The sequence below is a fragment of the Sciurus vulgaris genome, assembly GCF_902686455.1.
Source record: "Sciurus vulgaris genome assembly, chromosome: 1".
NCBI classification, from domain to species: Eukaryota; Metazoa; Chordata; class Mammalia; order Rodentia; family Sciuridae; genus Sciurus; species Sciurus vulgaris.
In genome coordinates, this window is record NC_136461.1 from 749,143 (window position 1) to 771,851 (window position 22,709).

At 49.6% G+C, this 22,709-nt stretch overlaps 1 protein-coding gene across 5 annotated transcripts; it reads right to left on the minus strand.

The window, feature by feature from the left end:
• Nucleotides 1-201: 201 nt before the first annotated feature.
• Nucleotides 202-20,015, minus strand: LOC306667168 (cyclin-dependent kinase 11B). Of its 5 annotated transcripts, none has more exons than XM_079149615.1 (20): nt 19,972-20,015; nt 19,176-19,299; nt 18,269-18,384; nt 17,133-17,260; nt 16,132-16,270; nt 11,057-11,193; nt 5,732-5,854; nt 5,282-5,377; nt 5,034-5,195; nt 4,767-4,832; nt 4,011-4,186; nt 3,185-3,275; nt 2,295-2,416; nt 2,075-2,180; nt 1,754-1,875; nt 1,577-1,684; nt 1,371-1,487; nt 985-1,133; nt 515-704; nt 202-437 (listed from the first exon to the last, which is right to left on the minus strand). In XM_079149615.1, the coding sequence occupies exons 2-20, from the start codon at nt 19,284-19,286 to the stop codon at nt 345-347; spliced, it is 2,352 nt and encodes a 783-aa protein (XP_079005741.1). In that variant the 5' UTR covers nt 19,287-19,299; nt 19,972-20,015; the 3' UTR covers nt 202-344. The 5 variants fall into 5 exon arrangements, with proteins under 5 accessions (XP_079005741.1, XP_079005740.1, XP_079005744.1 ...); XM_079149614.1 differs by having other exon boundaries at nt 5,034-5,198; XM_079149618.1 differs by lacking the exon at nt 19,176-19,299 and adding an exon at nt 19,057-19,103 and having other exon boundaries at nt 5,034-5,198; nt 19,972-19,988.
• Nucleotides 20,016-22,709: the final 2,694 nt, after the last annotated feature.

A 22,709-nucleotide genomic window follows, 5' to 3' on the forward strand; every position in this document is an offset into this window, starting at 1 on the left:
CTGGGGCCTAACCTGTGCACAGGGCTAGTCTGAATGCTTTACTCGTCCATGCAGATAGAGGGACAAGCAGAGAACCCCAGCAGCTCCAGCCCAGGCTGGCCTGTTGGGGGGAGTGTCCGCCCACACTGGCACCTGCAGACATCACCCTTCCCCACTGGGCAAGCCAGACACAGCTGAAAGCAGTCAGCCTTTCCTTCCACAGCAAGGGAAATGCAATTTAATTCTACAAATGTACAAATCAAAATATAAAAATCACAATGTGGAAGCCAGGTGAGAGGGGAGTCCCAAGACCGTGGCAGCTGCAGCGGAGGTCGGGGTCCTCGCCAGCAGCCGGGCTGTGGGCTTCAGAATTTGAGGCTAAAGCCAGGGCCTGCGGCTGAGGCGCCCTGGTTGGTGGTGGTGAGGTGGAAGCCCGTCTCCTTCAGGTCGTCCTCCCCCTGCAACGCGAGGGGGTAGGTCAGGGTGGGGCTGCGGCAGCCTGCCCCGTGGGGACCCTGTCGGCTGGGCCCCTCACCAGTTGGCTGTAGCCCAGGCCACCCTCAGGGGGCCGGGGGCTCGTGCCCCGCTTCACCCTCTGCTGCTCGCTCTTGGCAGGCCATGTGGGGAACATGGAGGGGTCAATGGGGAGAGGGGTCTCGCGGAAATACTCGTGCTTGAGGCCGTCTTCTGCGTTGATCCTCCTCCCAGGAAAGTAGGTCAGGAACCTGGAGGAAACAGCTCTGGGATCTGGGCTCTGGGCACTGGGCACCATGTGGGATGGGATGCAGGGTGCATGGCTGCCTCAGGGCTCAGGGCCCAGCCTGTGTTGACCAGGTGGTGCTGTGAGGCCCAGGAGGGTGACTACCCACCTGAGCCTCGGTGTGTCCCTAAGGCCCAGGTGTGTGGGCTCAGGGTCAGGGTGAGGCACCGGGGCAGTTCTGGAAGAGCAGAAGCAGCACAGGGCTGGTGCTCCTGCAGCAGCAGATGGTCATCTCCAAGACTCACTTGTTCATGAGGTCGAAGCCCTGGTCTGACAGCAAGGCCCCAAAGCGCTTGCGAAGGTTGTTATAGGGATGCTCACTAAAGGTCATCTTCTTGACAGCTGGGAGGTCATTGTAGCCAGGCCAGATCTTCTCACTAGGTGTCCCCAGGTCCTGGAAAACAGGGATGCCTGAGCTGAACTGACCTGTCCTGCAGGGAAGGATCCTGCCCATCAGCGCAAGGTACCAATGCCCGAGTCACTGGTTCTCAGTGAGGACACGTCATTGAGAGGCCATACCATGGCCTTGGGCCTGTAGCCCAAACCCATCCTGAACACACCCTGCTGCTGCTTCTTATGGTACCAACCAGCAGGGCCAACACCCACAGCACAGAGCAGAACCCACACCCACCTTGAACACTTTGTTGATCTGATCAATTTCCGACTTCCCAGGGAACAGGGGCTTCTGCGTCAGCAGCTCTCCGAAGATGCAGCCCACTGACCACATGTCAACAGCTGTGGAGTATTCCTGGGAGTCCAGAGGACACAGGTCAGGCACCTAGGCCAGCATCCCCGGAGGCCACCCTGAGGCAGAGGAGGTCTCAGCAAGGCACTCACCTTGGCGCCCAGCAGCAGCTCTGGGGCGCGGTACCACAGGGTCACCACCACTGGGGTGTAGGCCTTCAGGGGCGACCCATACTCCCGAGCCAGCCCAAAGTCACCCACCTGCAAAAACAGGGCAAGCTGTGAGGCGTGGCTGGGACAGGACGCGCGGGCGAGGCCAGCTGGGCTCACCTTGAGGATGCCAGCGTGGCTCAGCAGCAGGTTGGATGTCTTGAGGTCACGGTGCAGGATCCAGTTGTCATGCAGGTGCTTCACCCCACGCAGCAGCTGGATCATCAGGGTCTTCACCTCCCCTGGTAAGCGACAGGGTCACACGCACACCCCGCCACAGTGAGCCCCCAAAGGTGGCCCATGTGCCTGCTGGTCACTGTGCACACACCAGTGTCCCCACGAGCACTACAAGGACACTGCTCCTGCCTTTGCTCTGAGGGCCCTTGTGCTGTGGCAGAGGACTGGGCCTACACCGACCTCAGCCGGGCGTCCTGGCGTTACCTGGCAGGAAAGGCTGCTTCATGGTCTCCATGAGGCTCTTGAGGTCGTGCTCCACGTAGTTCATGACAATGTAGATCTTGTCCATGTTGCTGCCCACCACGATCTCCTGGGGGTGAGCCAGCGGGGGGTGTTGGCATGTCCTCCTGCCCACCCTCATGGCCATCGGTTCTCCCACGCCCCTGCCCAGACAGGGTGTGCCAAGGGCGGGGGCCAAGCTCACTCTGACAGTGACGATGTTGGGGTGCTGGGCCTTGAGGATGGTGTTGATCTCCCTCAGAGATGTGATCGGGAAGCCCTCTTTCTCCTTCTCCATCTTCAGCCGCTTCAGAGCCACAATTTCATCTGAAAAGAAAGCCGGGTATAGGTGGGCTGAGAAAATGCACAGTTAAGAATTACTGAGGGTTTGATCAGGACTAAGAAGCGCTCATTATTTCACAGTAGGTGCTCTTGTCCCGGCTATGATCCTGGAGGCAGGAGGATCACAAGTTCAAGTTCAAAGCCAGCCTCAGCAACTTAGCAAGACTCTGTCTCAAAAAATTAAAGGACTGGGGGTGTAGTTCAGTGGTAGAGCAATTGCCCAGCATGCAAGAGGACCTTGGACTGAAAGAAAAGAAAGAAAAGCCCCACATGTGGTCCCATGGAAGCTTAAAGTCCATCTTCTTGCCATCTAGATAAGCCTGCTGCTCCCATGGCCTTTCTCCCCCAACAGAGTGCTGCCTGCTGTCAGAAAGCAGTAAGCCAAGTCAGGGTGACCTGTGGTTTCTGGGGCATTGGGTCTCCAGGTTGTTAGGACCTGGTGCTTGCAAGGCACAATGTCGGGGACAGGGACAGGATAGGGTCCAATCCAAAGATCTTGGGGCCATGCCAATGTGAATTCACATTCAGCAAACATGGGCTGAAGCTACAGGGACATGGGAGATCAGAGGGTACAGAACCAGTAGCCCAAGCCAGCTGCTGGAGTAGGCCACTCGACACCCCTCCCAGAGAGGGCCTCTTTGGGAACTGGTGCCTGTCACCAGGAATTCCCAGGCTGGGCTTTCACCACTATCTGGACCTCCTCAGGAGAGACCCCTGCCTGCTCTCTTGGGGTCACCCTGGAACTCTCCCCACCTGTTTTCTTGTCCTTGGCTCTGTAGACCACACCATAGGTGCCTTCTTCAATCCTGTTGAGGCACTGGAACTCCTCCACGCTCCGGCAGCCCTGGGGCAGAAGCACGAGCGAGGGTCAGCAGCCATACTGGCCTGAGGCCTCGTCCATGCCCACTCCACCCTGTGCAAAGGGCAGGCACACAGAAGGCCAAGTGTCCTTGGGAGGCTGCGTGTGTGTGTGTGACTCAGTACCAGGAGCAACTGCTCTCTCTTCTTCAGAGACCACCTAGCATGTGAATGTGGGACAAAGGCAGCTCGAGCCAGTGGCCACTGGGCGTGTCCTACACAGGGCACCCTCCCCTCCACTCATTGGGGCAGGGACCCCGCTCTGTGGCATGAGGCAGGCTCACGTTGCCAGAAGCACAAAGGGGCCAGTGACAGGCCTGCTGCATGTGTCCGAGAGCCTCTTTCCTACCATGGCACTGTGGCCAGAGGCCCCACCAGGCCTTCTCCCCACCCTGCGGCAGCACCACTAGCTGTCATCTTCGTGAACAGAAGTCTACCGGTTTGTGCATGTACACTGACGGTCTCTCAGCATGGTGGGTGCTGAGGAGGCTGTGGTGCCCACCTATCCAGCAAGGCAAAAATTAAGCAAGGGCAAAAATGACAGTAAGCATCTCCTGGCACCCAGGATACCTGCTCAGTACTGCCTTCCACTAGGAAGGCACAGGAGGTGGGCCGCCATGTGTGGCCCAGTGACCTTGCTTTACAGGGGCACTTCTGCTGACACCTGCGTCTCTGGCCAGCATGGCAGGGAGCCAGCTCAGGTGTGGGGCAGGGGCCTGACCTGTAGGGCTGGCAGGTACTTGGGCAACTCCTGCTTGAGCTCGATAGGCGACAAGGCTGGGGAGTCAGGCACGTAGTCCCCTTCGGTTGGGGCGCTGCTCTGTGGGGTCCCCTCACCCACTTCTTCCTCCCCTTCTTCACTGTCCCCGGAATCTCGGTCAAATCGTGACTCTGGAACTTTAAAAGTTAAACTTAATTATGGACCAGAAACAAGCAAAGAGCACCAACCCTCCTCCTACTCTGGGGGGCCCCGAGTGCTGGCAGGGGCCACACATCCTCTCTTTCCCACACCAGGTGCTGCAGCAGGGTCTGCTCCCTGGGCAAAGGGCACCCAGGTCTGTAGTCCCAGCGTGCTTGGCTGGCCGGATGCTGAGTTTTGAGGATATGAGCAAGTGCCATGAGGGCGGGCATGCCCAGAATCCATGCTCCAAGCCCTGAGGACAACACCGCTGCCTGCTGGAGGCCATACCAGGCCTCTGCTCTCAACTGAGTGTCCATCCCTCATGCACAGGAGCTGCTGTCTAGCGCATCTTCCTTCCCTCTTAGGACTGGACCTGGAGTGGTGCTCCCAGCCTCCTCCAGGGTCCAAGTCACAGCAGGTGTGCAGAAGGATGCCATGTAGTTGAAGACCCTCCTTGCTAAGTAATCATCAGCACAGGCTGCAGAATACCACTGCTGTGTCCCAGGGGCCTCTCTGCAGCTCCCTCCATTCTCAGACTCTGGGGCGCGACAGGCACGCACAGGGCAAGCTGCTCACCAACCAAGACGTGGTTCTCATCTCCTCGCTCTTCCTCTTCACTCATCTCCTCATCGCTCACTTCTTCTGCAGGAGAGAACAGCGCTGGTCAAGCACTGGCCTGGGAAGCTCCAATACCCTGGCCCTGACAGCTCTAGTTCACACAGTCCCACAGAGGAAGGCAGATAAATCAGACTTCAGAAGATATTCCTGAGGTTCCCAAACCCTCCCGTGAACACACAATGCTGTTACATCAACAAAAACCATGGAGACCCACTGGTTCCTCACCTGCAGACTGCTCTGAGGCCTCCTCAGAGTTGCTCCCAGTCTCCTCCTCTTCCTCCTCTTCCTCTTCCTCCTCCTCCTCCTCCGACTCCTCACTGGTACTCCCTTCCTCCTCCTCTTCCTCTTCCTCTTCCTCCTCCTCCTCCTCCGAGCCCGAGCCTGACTCTGCTGCAGGAGAGAGCAGAGTCACAAAGTGACCCTCAGCCTTCACTGGGCAGCAACTGTCAGGCCTTGGCCAGGAGACTTGGTACCTGAGGAGGACTCCGCTGAGCTGGTTTTCCTCTCACTGTCACTGATGTCCTGGAGGTCAGACAGCAGGTCTCTTTCTTCCATTTTCTCTTCTTTCACTTGTGAAACAAACCAGCAAAGATGAATTCAGGGAAGTGTCTTCAGGTTTGCAAAATGGTACCACCCAAAACTCAGACATCACCTCTCACAATGATCACATTCACTGAGTGAAAAGTTCACCCACATGCATTTAACTTGGAGACAATTCCCAAAAGGACCAGCAATAAATGCCTGTCTCAGCTGAGAACCCTGTCCCTGATCCAGTCCTCTTGAGACAAAGAGTCATGTGAAAGGAAATCATGCAGCTGGGTGTTCCTTAATTTTATAAATTGTTAAGCAAAGTTTTATATTCAAAACCCCCCAGAAGAGAGACTCCCTGTGCTGGCTTCAAGCACATGTGAGTCTGGCCTCACCTGGCTTCCTGCCATCTCCCAGCTCGAAGCGCTCCCTCGGTGGCCGCAGCGGGCTGCGGCTCCAGTGACTGGCCTTCCCCTTGTCGCTGTAGTCCTCCCTCATTGTACGGTGGTGTGCAGAAACTGGTGCCCAAGGACAGAATGAGAGCTGGTGCTGGCAGTGCCTGGCTACTGCACACAGTCCCCAGGCCCCACATGCCCCTGTCACACTTGTGGCACCAACGGCATTGGAGCTACAGGCCGATAAGCCTGGGAGGAAAAGCTCCCAGCCATGGGCTGACCCTGAGCACCTAGGGGACCTTTCAGACATCTTCTCTGGCCACACAGGAAGAGACAGGGCAGCATCTGTCTTATGTAACAAGGTGTGCAAATTCCAGGGGAGGGGGCTGAGGAGATAGCTCAGTTGGTAGAGTGCTTGCCTTGCAAGCACAAGGTCCTGGGTTTGATCCCCAGCACCACAAAAAAAGGAAAAAAAAAAAAATTCCAGGGGAGGCCTGGGCAGCAAACCGTGGTTAATTCTGGTCAATGTCAGGTCTTAGCAAAGCAGCAGCTTCTGGCCCTGGTCTCCAGGTAGGGAGTTGTACAGGAGTTTCCAGAGCAGCTGCAGGAGGAGGGTGGGAAAGAATCCAGCCTTCCAACACCAGAGACTGTGCCCCACTGCTGCGTCTCACCATAGGAGCGGGGCTGCAGCTGTTGATGCTGTATCCCCCTCTGACTATGGGTGACTTCCAAAGGGTTCACCAATGGGGACCCTTATCCCCTGCTTCATTTTTTAATTTTTAATCCCTTTTTGGAAGCTAGACATTTAAGGACAAGGACATTAAAGCACCTGCATACGGGGGAAACTGGAGTGCCCCCACAGGCCTAGAGACAGGCACAGCTCGACAGGATGCTCCAGGGTATGTCAGGCTGGCCCTCAGCACTGAGAGTACCAATAAGCTCTACAGCAACCAGGCAGTCCCAGCAATCACAGACGTCCAATTTCCAACAACAACAACAGCAGCAGCACAAGACACTCCAAGGAACAGGGAAAAAATAAACCACGGGAAGCTGTCCTGAAGACCTGAAGGCAGATCACCTGGACAAGATGAGCCTGAGGACATGTGGCAATGGCCTTGAGAAGGGCTGGAGTGCTGCCCACTGGCAGAGCACTGGCCTAGCACACACGAGGTCCTGGGTTCAACCCCAGCACCAGGAAGGAAGCAGGAGAAGTCTCAAGATAAAAGGAGGGGGCAAGAGCAGGCTGCCAGCCTCAGCCCTGGGAGAGACTGTGCTGGCAGCTGCACCCACCTGAGCCCTCTATGACACCCCAGTCCACCTGCCTAGCTCCCTGGCAAGGAAACCACCTGCCCTAGGACTGGGGATGGGGGAAGCTTTTACCATGTGCTGCCCTGCTGGCTGCCCAGGTGTGCAGTCGGGCAGAGCTCACTGCACACCAGGCCCAAGAAGAACAGGACCACGGCCACTGGATGCAAGGCCCATTCGGCCCTTGGAGCCCTTGCCATCTACGGTATGAAGACAGCGTGAGTAGGTTGTTGCCCTGTCCCTTCCAACAGCACCATCTGTGAACAGGGCTCCTCAGATCATTGCTAAGAAATTGCCTTTGGGGCTGTGGCTGTGGCTGTGGCTCAGTGGTAGAGCCCTCGCCAAGCACATGTGAGGCCCTGTGAGGCGCTGGCTTCGATCCTCAGCACCACATAAAAATAAATAAAGGTATTGTGTTCCACTACAACTAAAAAAATTAAAAAAGAAATTGCCTATATATAAACAAGCAAAAATAAGACTTTAAAACAACTGTCTAAAAGAACTACAATAAAACAATGCACAATTATGGTAATACGAGTCAAGAGGGAGGAAACCCAAAAAACCCCTCAGATGCTCCAGAGCTGAAAAGCACAAATAAGGAAACAGCCATGAGAGGGATTCAGAGTGGATCTGAGCAGGCAAGGAAAAAATCAGTGACGCTGAGGACAGGGCAACAGAGACCCAGGCTGAGGAACAGAAAGGAAAAAACTGAAGACAACTGCATGGCAGGACCAGTCTGTGACTGCAGGAGTCCAGGAAGTAGGAGAAAGAGAAACAGAGATATGAAGAAATGACACTGAAAACTCCCCATGTGTTTTGGAAAATGTGAATATTAGCATCCAAGAAGTTCAACAAACTCTAAGGAGGATGAACTCAGAAGCTCACAGGAAGTCAGATTTGGGGGCCACACCTGTGATCCCAGTGACCCAGGGGACAACGGTAAGAGGGTCTCAAGTCTGAGGCCAGCCTCAGCAACTTAGCAAGACACTGTCTCAAGAAAGGAAAAGAAACACACACAAAGGGATAGAGCTCAGGAGTAGAGCACTTGCCTGGCACATACAAGTCCTGGGTTCTAGTCCCAGCACTGCCAAAAAAAAAAAAAAAAAAAACCCAAGAAAAAAGGCCTAAGACAAAGACAAAGGAGAATCATGAAAGCAGAAAGTGACTGGCCACACTCAGGGGATCCTGAGTAAGAATACCCTCAGATACACGTACCAGACACTGAGCCGGAAGGCATCGGGCTAATAAATGCCAAGTACCTTAAGGAAAAAACCCTACAGACAGAAATTCTATAGTGGATGCATTCAAAATCATTCCTAGGAAGAGAAGGTGAGATTAACTGGACACAGGAGAACCACAGGAGTTTACCATCACCTGACTGTTCTGCAGGAAAATCCCAAGGATGTCCTAGGGAGAAGAGAGGGCCCCAGAAGTAAACTCAAAGCCTGGAGCAGGAATGAAAACATCAGTAAAGCTAGCTGGGCAAGTGGCACACGCTATAATCCCAGTGGTTCAGGAGGCTGAGACAGAAGGATCATGAGTTCAGAGCCCGCCTCAGCAACAGTGGGGCGCTAAGCAACCCAGTGAGACCCTGTCTCTAAATAAAATACAAAATAGGAATGGAGATGTGGCTCAGTGGCTGAGCGTCCCTGAGTTCAATACCTGGTAACCCCCGCCCTACACAAAAAATATCAGTAAAGCTAAACAGAGATTAGCACTGGTGTAGCCAACAATTCCAAATCGATTGTTTTGCTTGCTACATGATTTGGTAGGCTATTGTATGCCCATATATATGTATATTTTTTTGGTCCTAGGTATTGATCCCAGGGTGCTTTACCACTGAGCTACATTCCCAAGTCATTTTTAAAAATTGTTATTTTGAAATAAGGTCTCATTCAACTGCTGAGTTTGGCCCTGAACTTTCAACCCTCTTGCTTCAGATTCCAAAGTTGCTGAAATAAGCGACCATGCCTGGCTAAATGGTACTCGTTTATATTTATGAATATTCAACATAAAAAATGAAATTTTGTGAGGTCAAGAACAAAAACAAGCAAGGATAAAGATTTAAGAGGAGAGGGTTTTACTGAACTGAAGATGGCATCAATTCAAATTGGTGTATCACTTCAGAATGCTAAATGTAATCCCCTTGGTATAACAATAAAAATAGGGCTGGGGTTGTAGTTGGGTGGTGGAGTGCTTGCCTAGCATGTGTGAGGCACTGGGTTCAATTCCCAGCACCACATAAAAATAAAAAAATAAAGGTCCATCAATAACTAAAAAATATTTTTAAAAATAGGATAGAGCACTAATTTCCAAAACATATAAAGAACTCAAAAAACTCTACACCAAGAATACAAATAACCCAATCAACAAATGGGCTAAGGATATGAACAGACCTTCACAGAAGATCTACAAGCAATAAACAAACATATGAAAAAATGTTCACCATCTTTAGTAATAAGAGAAATTCAAATCAAAACCACCCTAAGATTCCATCCTACCCCAATTAGAATGGTGATTCAAGAATACAAGCAACAACAGGTGTTGGCGAGGATGTGGGGAAAAAGGTACACTCATACATTGCTGGTGGGGCTGCAAATCAGTGCAGCCACTCTGGAAAGCAGTGGAGATTCCTTAGAAAACTTGGAATGGACCCACCATTTGACCCAGCTATCCCACTCCTCGGCCTATACCCAAAGGACTTAAAATCAGCATACTACAGTGACACAGCCACACAAATGTTCACAGCTGCTCAATTCACAATAGCCAGACTGTGGAACCAACCTAGATGTCCTTCAATTGATGAATGGATAAAGAAACTGTGATACACACACACACACACACACACACACACAATGGAATATTACTAAGCTATAAAGAATAATAAAATTATGGCATTTGCAGGCAAATGGATGAAACTGGAGAATATCATGCTAAGTGAGATAAGCCAATCTCAAAAAAACCAAAGGACGAATGAACTCACTGATAAGTGGATGATGACACATAATAGGGAGTGGGAGGGGGGCAAGAATGGAGGAAGGAGGGACTGTAGAGAGGGAAAAGAGGGGTGGGAGGAAAAAATAACAGAATGAATCAAACATCATTACCCTACGTAAATGTATGATTATGCAAATGGTATGCTGTTACTCCATGTACAAACAGAAACAACATGTATCCCATTTGTTTACGATAAAAATAACTTAAAATAGACACAGAGTATACAAAAAGGGAATGAGAGAAAAACTTAAAACACTTCACTACAAATTCAACAAAATACCAAAGATAACAGTAACGCAGGAAATAAGGGAAAAAAGGAATGAAGCACATAGAAAACAATAGAAAACAGCACACACAAGCTCCTGCCTCCAGTCAGTCTTCAGGGAAGGGAATTCTGGCACAAATTACACCAAGGGTGGACATTGAGAGCAGGATGCTGGGGCCACAAGCCAGAAGGGCCTGTGACTCCTCTCGTGGGAAACTAAGCAGTCAGACTCTCAGCAGAGTAGAGCAGAGGTTCCTGGGCTGCGGAGCTGCTGTTTAGTGGGGAACAGTCTCATACTTCCAAAAGGAAAGAGTTCTGGACATAGATGGTGGAGAGGGAAGCACAGGTAAATGTACTTAAAAATATTTAAAAATGATTAAGATGGCAAACACATGTATTTTGACACAATTTCAAAAACTAGAAAAATAGGGGCAAGGAAAGCACAGGAGCCAAGAACCTAGCTCTTGTATGAACCTAACCATAGCTGGCAGTGGACACTGGACAGCAGCACACTTGCCCGACAGGCCTGACCCTACATCCCTGGCCACAGTGCCCCCATGCCTCATGATGGCCAGCCTCCTCTCCCCTCAGCCTCAGCCCTGCCTAGCAGCCAGCCTCAGGCCAGAGAGACACACAGGGCACACCCAGGGCAGGGTCAGGTCTGCAGGGCATCTGCACTAGCCAGTGGCACTCCTGTCATTCTGCTCAGGAGCATCCCAGGGGAGGCCCCGTGGAGAAGGGGCAGTTGCTCTGCCTACCTTCCCTGCGGGCCTCCCGCTCCTTGCGCCGCTCCTCTGCCCGCCGCTCCCGCTCCTTCTGCTCCCGCTGTTCCTTCTGCTGCTCCCTCAGCTTGCGCTCCCGCTCCCGCTTCCTCTCTAACTGCTCCAGGCGGTCCCTGAGGAAGGATGTGCCAGGGCATCAGGCCCACCGAACAGAAACCGCGTTTGCCCCCGCGTGGTGTGCTCTCCTCAGCCAGACCCTCTGTGTGCACTGTCACCGCACAGCAGGCCTGAGAGCTCAACAGGCGCACCACTTCTGACGGAATGCAGCAGAACAAAACTAAGCACGGGCAAAACAAGACAAGCACCTGTCAGAAACCAAAAATTCTGGTGCTAGTGTCTTTCTATCAGTGGCTCTATTAAAACAGTTGGCAAGCATCTCCCCAGGCACATGGGAGAACCCAATATAAATCTAACAATCAGCCAGGCACAGTGGTACATGGCTGCAATCCCAGCCAATTGGGAAGTTGCGGCAGGAGGATTCCAAGTTTCAGGCCAGCCTTCGAAATCAGTGAAATCCTCAACAACTTAGCAAGACCCTGTCTCAAAATAAAAAGGGCTGGGGATGTGACTCACTGGTTAAGTGTCCCTGGGTTCAATCCCCAGGACACCCCTTGCCCCACCCAAATCCAACCACCAAGAAGTGAATGTGCACTAGCTACAAAGGAGGCAAAGGAGATTCTGGGAAGGACAGGGGCCACTTCCACCCATGCCTGCGACAGTGCAGGCTTCAACATGGTATGGAAGGGTAGAGGAGCTAGCTGCCTGCACACAAGGCAGGCATCACCTGGCATGCAGGTAGCATCGGTGACTTGCAAATGTGGTTGTCTGTAACATCAAGTAGCCAGATGTCTAGAACTGATCTGCTGAAGTTAATTTTCCTGTTTCAAGTGCAACTGGAATAGCTAATAAATGTTTCAAAGTATCATTATACACACAAACGATCATGCAGAAGTTGGAGAAATCTGAATAGACAGATATGCTAGATCAGAGCCCTGCATCAAGGACAGTCTATGTGAGAAGTCTTGGCCAGGGAAGGCTTCTCAAACAGTTCCAGGATTGCCGAGTTCTGTGTTTATTTTTGTTGTACTGGGGATCACACCAAGGGTCTTAGACATGCTAGCAAGCACCGAACTTTATCTCCAGATCTTTTCTAAAATTTTGAGACAGGTTATCACAAAATTGCCAGGGTGGTCTCAAACTTGTGATCCTCCTGCCTCAGTCTCAGCAGTAGCTGGGATTCCAAGCACACAACTCATTAAATTTCTTGGTGGTTGCTTTAGGGACTGCAATACACTTCAGATCAGATCAATGCTAATTCCCAGTGAAATATAAAAACTGCTTCATTGTTTCTTGGCCTTTTGGTTAAGATCAAGTGTAGAACTACTGCCTCACATATCTTTCATCTTGGAGAAGACAGCAGTGACAAGAGCTGGATTTACACTTTTTTTTTTTTGGTACTGGGGATTGAACCCAGGGGCACTTAATCACAAACCACATCCCCATTTCTTTTTGTTTTATCGTGAGGCAGGGTCTTGCTAAATTGCTTAGGGCCTTGTTAAGTTGCTGAGGCTGGAGTCAAACCTGCAAACGCTCCTGCCTCAGCCTCCCGAGTCATTGGAGTTACAGGGTGCGCCACCACGCCTGGTTTACAGACTCTTGTTTACCTTTATGTTTACCACTTCCAGCACTTCTCTCTCCTTCCTGTGGAATCAAGTTATCATTTGGTGTCACTTCCAATCAGCAGGAAGGTCTCCTCTGGCACTTCCTCCAGGGCAGGTTAGCTAACAATGGATTCTACCAGTCGTGATAGGTCTTTATTACCCTCCATTTTATGATGCAGAGAAGTTGTTCCAAGCAGAGTATCTGTTTTTTTCCTTGGCTGCCTTGGAAGGTGATGTCCTTCAATCTCCTGCCTGAGCTGCTTCTCAAGCTCCCCACCCTCCTGCCACTTTTTTTTTTTTTTTTTTTTTCGGGATTGAACTCAGAGGCGCTCAACCACTGAGCCACATACCCAGCCGTATTTTGTATTTTATTTAGAGACAGGATCTAAGCTGCTTAGTACCTCACTTTTTGCGGAGGCTGGCTTTGAACTCATGATCTTCCTGCCTCAGCCTCCCAGCTGGGATTACAGGTATGCACTGCCACGCCTGGCTACTGCACCTGTCAAGACCCCCTGGCTCTTACCAGTTGGTTGTGAGGGACTCTGTTCACCCTACTTGAGCTCACGGAGCTACTTGGATACGTAGATAAATGGTTTTTATTAAATTTGGGATATTTTCAACTATTGCCTAGAAAACACCTTCCTTCCCCTCTAGACTTCCATGGCACCGTCACAGTACAACGGGTGTTGTCCCGCGTGTGCAGAGGCGCTGATGACTTCTTTTTTTCTTACTATTTTTCTTTTGGTACTGGGATTGAATCCAGGGGTGCCTTACCACTAAGTCACATCCCCAGCCCTCTTTGAGACAGTCTAGCTCAGTTGCTGAGGCTGGCCATGAATGTGTGACTTTCCTGTCAGTCTCCTGGATTTCTGGGACAACAGGCGTGTGCCACTGCAGCTGGTTTCTCCTTGTTCTCCAGAGTGCCTGACTTCTACTGCTCCATCAAGCTCCTATTTCCACACCTCTGCCAAATCTAGCTGGAACACTCAGCACTGACACTTCTCTTTCTTGACCTGGACCACACTTTCTTCTCTGTAGTTCTCAAATTTATTTTGTTCAAACTTGGACATTTTAGATAATAAAATATACCAACTCTGGGTTCTGACTTCCCTCACTGCTAAGATTTCTATAGTGCCTCTGATCCACGTTTGAGGGATCTGTGCAATGCTGGCAAGCACCGGGTTCCGACACCTCACGCCAGGAAGGAGTCTCACTGAGGGTCCAGGTGCTTCTGCTTCTTTGGGACCTTCTTGTGGTGCTTCTCCAGGACTAGCTAGTGTGTGGTGGCTTGAGAATCGTTGAGTGCATGCAGAATATCCCCAGGACTACCTCACACCAGCAGATGATGCTGAGTTTCACCCACTGGTAATAGGTAGGGAGGGTACTCTCCAGCACTACACATGGAATGATCCCACGGACACAGGAGAAAAGCTGGGGGTCCTGTGGCCTGTGCCATATTGCCTCAGCAGAATCTCTATTGACCAAGTTTGGGATGCAGGGAGCAGCTCCCAGGTTAGAGGGCCAATTCCCAGTGCTCTTAACCACAGTTTAGCAGCTTTCCAAGTACACGTACTTTTCAGATTATCTTCTGGTTAGTTTCCAAAGCACAAATGTTTTAACACATTTTGTACAGCCTTAAGGTGTTTTTTGGGAGAAGACTGGCAGATCTTGTGTATTCCACACCAGAAACTTGCCCAACACACGCCCTCTGTTCTTTTTTTTTTTTTTTTTTCTGGGTACCAGAGATTGAACTCAGGGGCACTTAACCACTGAGCCACATCCCCAGTCCTATTTAGTATTTTATTTAGAGATAGGGTCTTGCTGAGTTGCTTATCACTTCACTTTTGCTGAGGCTGGCTTTCAACTTTCTACTCTCCTACCTCAGCCTCCCGAGTTGCTAGAATTACAGGCAGAAGCCATAGCACCCGTATGCCCTCTGTTCTCTTTTTAAAATGTATGCATTTTTTTAGTTGTTGATGGACCTTTATTTTATTCATTTATTTACATGTGGTGCTGAGAATTGAACCCAGTACCTCACCCATGCCAGGTGAGTGCTCCACCACTGAGCCACATGCCCTCTGTTCTTTCTCTGGCTTTGCCTTCCAGGAAATCTACATGAAAGCTCAAAGCCCATTCCCCAACCTTGACTCCCATTGCAATCCTCCCTTGCTGGACACGTCACACTTGGTACTCAGCAGAGGGTGGGATGGACATGGACACACACACTGCTGGAGACCTGCATACCCCCCCACTGGCCTCAGACTGCTGCTGCTGGGCCACATGTCTCCCACCCTGCTCTGCATCAAGAGCAACCAACACTTTTCTCATACACTGTTTAGTGCTGCCTGCTGGAAATGCGCAATACTTCCACCTTTCACTTCAGACACCCTCCTCCCATGTAGTAGGCCAGCGATGAAGCTGTTCCTGGAAATGAATTCAATGCACAGGAAGTGGACCCAGCATTCAATCTCGCCTGGGCCATAGAGAATAGACCTGGGCTAAGGCAAGGCCTGTTCCTGGGAGTCCAAGCTGACCCAGAGACACCTGAAAGTAATGTGACATCCCAGCTCCCAGACTATCCAAATCCGAAGGCCCTGGTGTCTGCTTTTATTATCCTGTCCTCATTTGTCTGAAAGAACTGGAGTCTATTTTTTATGTGACCCAATGAACCCTAAGCAATCTATTTTCTGAAGTGAGACCACCCGAAACAGTCATACTGAGCAGGTGCTCAGGAAGTACCAGTCAAATAAATAAACCATGCCACCACCAGACTTCTCTGGAGCACTGTCCTGTGAGGGTTCACAGATGTGGACTCACTGACTTTCAATTTACTCCACTCTTTATCATGACCTGAATCAACCTACCCTTGAAGCCACGTAGACCTCATGTTCCCCCGTGGGAAAGTTACTCCCGTCCTGATGCAGAAGAGTCGGGCATTCTTGAGGAGCAACTCCTCACCACACCTCCCTCTTCATCTCCAGGGCTCACACGTGTCCTAATCCTTACCTCCTCGTGCCTGAATCCCCACCCGTGACCTCCAGCGCTGCCCTGCATTATCCCTGCTCCTGCTGCACCACTCTGAACTGAGGCTCTCAGTAAGGCAGAACCCTGACTGGCTGATGATGACCTCCATTCCAGCCTTGAATAGAGGCTGACTCAGATCTGGGGGTCTCGTCAACTTCTCTGTCAATCCAGACCCACCTGTCTCACTTCCTACAGGGTATTTCTCATGGTGACCTCCAACCAAAGTCTACTGCACTGCACTCCTCTGTCCACACACAGTTCCGCACTAACCCGTGGCACCATGCTCAGGTGCAGCTCCTCCGCTGCCTCGACAGGAACTGAACACCACAGCCCTGGACGACAGCTCCGTGATGGACCAGGACTCACCTCTCTCTCCTGGAGTGCTCTCTTGCCATCTCCCTCCTCTTCTGTCTTTCCCATTCCCGGCGTGCTTTATCCTGCTCTTCTCGATGGCGTTTCCGACGTTCGTGTTCTCTTTCCTTTTCTTTCACTCTAGCATGTTTCCCTAATAGGAAATAATGAGTGTCATGTAAAAACCTTCATTTCTTTTTTTTTGGTGCTGGGGATTGAACCCAGGGCCTTGGGCTTGCAAGGCAAGCACTCTACCGACTGAGCTATCTCTGCAGCCCCAGAAAGCTTCATTTCTGAAAGCTTAATTTGATGAGTGAATCCAGAAAAAGAAATAATAACTTGGAAAAGCAATTTTTATGTTGACTTTGTTACCTAAAGTGCAGCCAAGTGCAGCAGTGCACAGCTATGACCCTGCCAACCTCACAGGATAAGGCAGGGGACTGCGAGTGTGAGGCCAGCCTGGGCAGCTGGGCGAGACTCGCCTTACCAAACACAAACAAGAAGGGCTGAGCAGTGAAGCACCCTGGGTTCAATCTCCATGCCAAAAAAATAGAAGTAAGTAAATAAAGTGAATGAATACATAAAACAGTTTTCTTCCTTTATTTGACAGACCTCTATATCGTGTCATAAAACTAAATTAATTAACCAACTGCATTTATAATAATTAAAATTTTAAAAAGGCCCAGGTCAGTGTTCCTAGTACCCCTTAGTACCTCTTGGTACTGGCATAAAATTAAACCTCTAAATAACTCAAAGTCATTACTTGAGCTTGACCAAACACTCATTTGTGTGTGTGTTTCCCCTAGAATTATTCAATTATGATTATTTTCCAAGGAGATAAAGTATTCCAAAATAACGTAATGAGAGAGAAAAAAATACCAGAAGGAATATGAAATGGTCATTTTAAATGAGTTTATACTTTTTGTTAAAATTCTACCCCCATTCTCTGTATTCTGGAGAAGACAGATCACAAAATCAGAAACAAACACATGAGAAAAACTGAAGACTAGTGGTACCCCCTTCTGTTGAATGGCTGCGATGCCTGCGTTTCTCTTTTCTCTTTTCATCTTTCCTGTGATGGGCCTTTTCTTTCCGAGACATCTGCTGGGGTGGTTTGATAGCCAGAGAATCATCCTCCTCTCCTCTGAAATAAGATACAAGACAAAAAAAATCAGGATTCACAACAGAATAAAACTGCATCTGAACAATCATTTAAAAAAATACATTAGGGACTGGGGCTATAGCTCAGTGGCAAAGCGCTGGCCTAGTATGTGTGAGGCACTGATTCAATCCGTAGCACCACATAAAAATAAATAAAATAAAAGCATTCTGTCCACTGACAATAACAATGACAACAAAAGAATCTACAGTTTGCATTTAAATTAAAAAAAAAAAAAAAAAAAAGATTATTAGCTGGATATAGTGGCCACACCTGTACTCCCAGCTGCTCAGGAAGCTGAGGCAGGAGAATCACAAGTTTTAAGTCAGCTTGGGCAATTTAGGAAGACCCTGCCTCAAAATAAAAAATTAAAAGGGCTAGGGAGGTAGTTTAGTGGTATAATGTCCCCAGCTTCGATCTCCAATACCAACAAAAAATAAAAATAAAGAAACAAGCCATTTTAAGACTTAGATGAAAAGTAATATGTGAAACAAAAATGCTTCTTTAGGGTGTGAGGGGAGTGTTCATTATCTTGACTGCAGCAATGATTTCATGGGCATATAAAAAAATGTATCAAATCAGGGGTCTGGGGTTGTGGCTCAATGGTAGGGCACTTGCCCAGCATGTGTGAGGCACTGGGTTCGATCCTCAACATCACATAAACAAAATTATTCATAACGTCACCTACTTAATGGGCTGAACATTTCTGACTGTGGCCCTCTTAGCATTCTACTTTAGATTCTTGTGCAGAATCTCAAACTTTCGACATTGGGCAAATATCTAAACATATGACCTAAACGATGCTGGCCTGACTGAAGAATTATCACAGAGACAGGAACACATGCTTATTCAGTCTTCACATAAGAAAAGGGAGTGGAGTGACAATGGACACCATGTAGCCCTGACTGTGAGGGGAACCTGAAATCACACCATTTTTCAGTGACTCTGGGAACAGTCAAGCTCTTACTCATGTAGAGCGCTCCCCAGTCTCACCTGTCTTCCATTGAGTCCTCACGTCGGTACGGTGAGTTTCTGATTGTGATCTCCATGCGGTGATCTCTCAGCTCCCCCTCCTCAAGGGAATCCCGTTTGGAATCCCGGTCATCAGACTAAGAAACAAAGAGAAAATTCGTCATTTTCTTATAAACATATTTTTAACAATAACCAAACTTTGTGAACATACCAAAAGAAACTTTCACACATATTTTGAAAGGCCAAATATTATAAAATATAAAGTCATCCAAATTCCATGGCATTAATATTACAACTTTCTGTAACCCAAAACTTGGGATACGAAATTTAAAACCAGTATATATGACAAATGATATTAGACTCTATGTTAGTTGCTTATGAATCAAAACTGAGACTTAAGTGACATTTTATACACCAAATACCTCAGATACCTCATATGATACTAATACATACTTTGAAATAACCTATTCCTAATCTTATCAGAAGAGGTTCCTATGCCAATACCTCTTATCCAATTACTAAAAAGCTTTTGAGCATGTTACTATGCAAATAAAGAAAAATATGAAACACTCATATTAATTTCAAGGGAAGTCCCACTATATTAAAAATACTTGGAAATGGTATTATGAATATGCTAATAATGAAATGAGAAAAGTTAGTCTGGTTGCACTAATGATTCTAGGTTCAGAACATTTTATTCTCCATGTAGACATTCTCATCTAGACAGAGCTTCAGTGTTATCAATCTGCTTCAATGTAAACTGAGTATGTGAATGTTTTTGTTAATTTTTAGAATAGATTTGGGCTCACCTGTGACATTTGGAAGTACAAAAGAACTTCACCGAAGAAGCGTTGTTCTAATGGAAAAATGAGGGCAAAGAAATTAAATCTCCTTTAAGAAAACCACTTACTTAAAAAACATAGCTTACATTTTTTAAGCGTTTTATCTCTGCTTTCTCCTCTTGTTCCTTCCTTCGTTTCTTTTCCTGGAGAATTTCATCTAAAGTTTTCACTTTCCAAGAGTCCTTTTCATCACCCATTTGAGTTAAAACGCTGCAAAAAGAAACATAATTCAAGCGACCTCGGGACACAGCAAACTATGGTTTGATGCTCTGCTGCTTCTGAGCCTATTCACTTTTGAGTTTTCAGAATAAGTCCTCTTGAAGAGGCCTCTGAAAAGTGACTGTGGGCCTCTCCTTTCTTTTCTCATTCCTGTAAGATCTCGAGCAACTTCGTTCACTAGGCTTTTCCACATAATGGGAATAACACCTACCTAATGGTATGGTTCGAGGATTACAGGAGATCATCCAGCTAAAAGCTTAGTTCAGTGCCTGGCACTCATCAAGCACTGCCCTTGGTGTCAAAAGAACATGTCAGAAAGACCATTCGGGCTAAATGATGGCACTGGCCGCTGGACAGCTGCACCGTCCGTCACAGGGTACGGGGGCGCCTGGGGAGGGAGGTGCTCGGAGAAGGTGCGCCCGGCTCCCACTTCCCGGTTCAGCCACGCAAACCCGAGGCTGGGCGCGGCAGGGGCCGGCTCGGGAAAGCGCCGGGGCCCGCCACCCCGTCCGCGCAAAGTTCGGCGCGGGACGAGACCGGCAGCTGAACGGGGCTGTCGCTCGCCGCCGAACCCACGGCCCCCAGAGCCCCGAGGCCCGATCGCACCCGAGACCTAGGGGGCGCAGGCCATCCTGCGCTCCCACGCCCGGCACCACCACTCACCCCTGCGCCGCCGCCGCCGCCGCCGCCGCCGCCGCCGCCGCCGCCGGTCCCGAGCCTGAGAAGAAACAGCGCCCGGCGCGCGCCTAGAGCGTCGTCACTTCCTGCTTCGGCGCCTCTGATGACGCACGACAGCGGAGCCGGGGGATCTCCGGCCCAGGATTCTGAGAGAAACAGCGCCTGCCGCGCGCCTGGAGCGTCGTCACTTCCTGCTTCGGCGCCTGCTGATGACGCACGACAGCAGAGCCGGGGAAATGTCCGGCCCAGGATTCCGAGAGAAACAGCGCCTGGAGCGTCGCCACTTCCTGCTCCGGCGCCTGCTGATGACGCACGGGGTAAGCAACTTCCATTTCATGCCCAGAGGCAAGGAAGCGGCCGCCTCTGGTCCTGAGCGTCACGGACAGGTGACGCAGGTGTTGTGGCGCCGTCTGGGGGCGACGTCAGGTCCGGTCGGACGCTGCGCCCGCTGGGGCCGGCCGCACCCTCCATGCGGCACTGCCGCCGGGCTCGTCAGCCCGAGGTGGGCGCGCCGCCTTCGCGCCGAGCTCCCGGTTGGAAATGCAGCGTCCGCCCGCGGCCCGAGGATCCCGGGTCTGCTGCGAGCCCCCGCTCTGGGCCGCCACGCAGCGGAAACCTTCCGAGGCCTGGGGAAAGAGCGCCGTGGCTCGGGCTGGAGGAAGCTCCGCCCCGCCCGGTCCAAGGAAGCAAACTGGGGCGATCAGGCCTCGTCTGCTCCCCTTTTCCTCGGCTCAGTTGTGGAATCCCAGAGTTGTTACTCCCGTTGTGGAATCGCAAATAATGCGAATGAAGAACTTTGGCTGTGACTTTTTGGTGGGACCTCGCATATGCTAGACAAGCGCTCTATCAGCTACATGCCCAGACTTTTTATTGAGACGAATCTTTCTAAGTTACTTAGGCCGGCAGGAACTGGATCCTCTTGATCCTCGATTTCCGGCTTGGGTTACAGGTTGCTCCAAGGCCACCTGGCTGATTTTGTTTTGTTTTGCTTTTTTGGTACCAGGGATTGAATCCACAGGGGTAGACCACTGAACCGCATCCCCAGCCCTTTTTAAATTTACTTTGAGACAGGGTCTTGCAAAGTTGCTTAGGACCTGAGAAGGGTCTTGTTGAATTGCTGAGGCTCGGTGACCCTCTTGCCTCAGCCACCTGTGCTGCCAGGATTACAGACATGGGTCGCTGTGCCTGGCTCATAATTTCGTTTTTTAACATGCACTATAACAGAACAGGAAGAGAGCTTCACAGTGTGACTTCATGGTGGACACTACTGTACTGTTCCCCAAGAGGCTTTTCAAACCCACAGGCAGTTTGGTTTTCAAGGGTCCCTAGGCCCCAGTCAAACTACAGAGTTAAGAACCTCCCTGGAGACTGATAAAATGGGACTACCCTTCCATATATCCATGTCAAGTTATCCTATGGACTTAAAAAAAAAAGAAAAAGTCATAGCAAAATGAGAATTCAACATCCTGAATCATTTGGAAGAGACTATGGAGGACAACCAGCCATATCAACTGGGTCTGAGATGGGAAAATGCAGAAGACTGAAACAAGAAGTAGGGGAGGGCATAAAAAGGGTGAGGGGTAATGGAATTCTTTCCCTCCCAGAATGAAATGCTTACTTCCTCTGTCTCAGTTCTTCCTTAGCTTCCTGAGTTTCAGTAACAGGAGAGCCTTTATTTTTCCCTCCCTCCCTGCTGGAAACATGTGGTAATTTCAGTAGCATAAACGTAAACGTTACAAGGGAGGAGGCAAAGACCGTAAGCACTTAACAGTTATTCTGCTTTTGCAGAACATGAGCCATTGACCATTGCTGCCTTAGCCGCTTAATTTAGACAAAAGTAACCCGGAGGCATCCACAGGATTAATTACACAGTACCAATTCTTTACCAGAGTGGAATTAACAGGGATTCACTTAAGTTATTTAAGAGAATCATTTTCTAGAAAGCATTGATCTAGTGACATAAATACTGAAATAGGTGACATACAAAACAGCATAAATATTTTGTATGATGTACTTTAAGTTCTCCACAGTTTTGATATAAAGCAAATATGATTTGGCTCTGAGGCAGACAATTACTGATGTGATGTATCAAGTTTTTCAGTGTGGGAATGTCATCCCTACTGTGGCCCTCTGGGGTCTACAACACCCTGAAGGCAGGAGCATCTATCTGCAGTTTAGAAGTTGCAAATAAGCTGAATGCACTTTTTCAGGAATGAAAACTGAAAACAAAAAAACACAAGACTTTGGAAACTGAATTTGGATGTCTGGGTAATGGTCCAACCACCACCAAACTCAGAATCAAGAACCCCAGCAAAAGGGAGCAAAATTCTAGAGACTTCAAAGTTGAGGTGCAGTTAGCAGCAACCCACAGCATGATCTCGAGGATCTGCTCTTGGCTTCTTGGCCGGGGCAGAGAGGAGCAGCCCAGTTCATCAGGGGAGCTGGGATATTCTCACTTATACACTTACCAGGCTGAGGGTGTGGCCCCATCATAGAGCACTTGCCTAGTATGAGCCGGGCCTTGGGTTTGATCCTCCCTGGTCAGTCTGTCTATCTCTGTCTCTCTCTCACACACACACTCTAAAGTCCCAACTAGGCAGTGAACATATTTTAAGAAGGAATAAAGTCCTTCTTTATTGGTCAAAGCCAAAAAAAAAAAAAAAAAAAAAAAAAAAAAGGAAGTGATTTCTACCTGTAATAACATACTTGCTTTTTCCAACCCA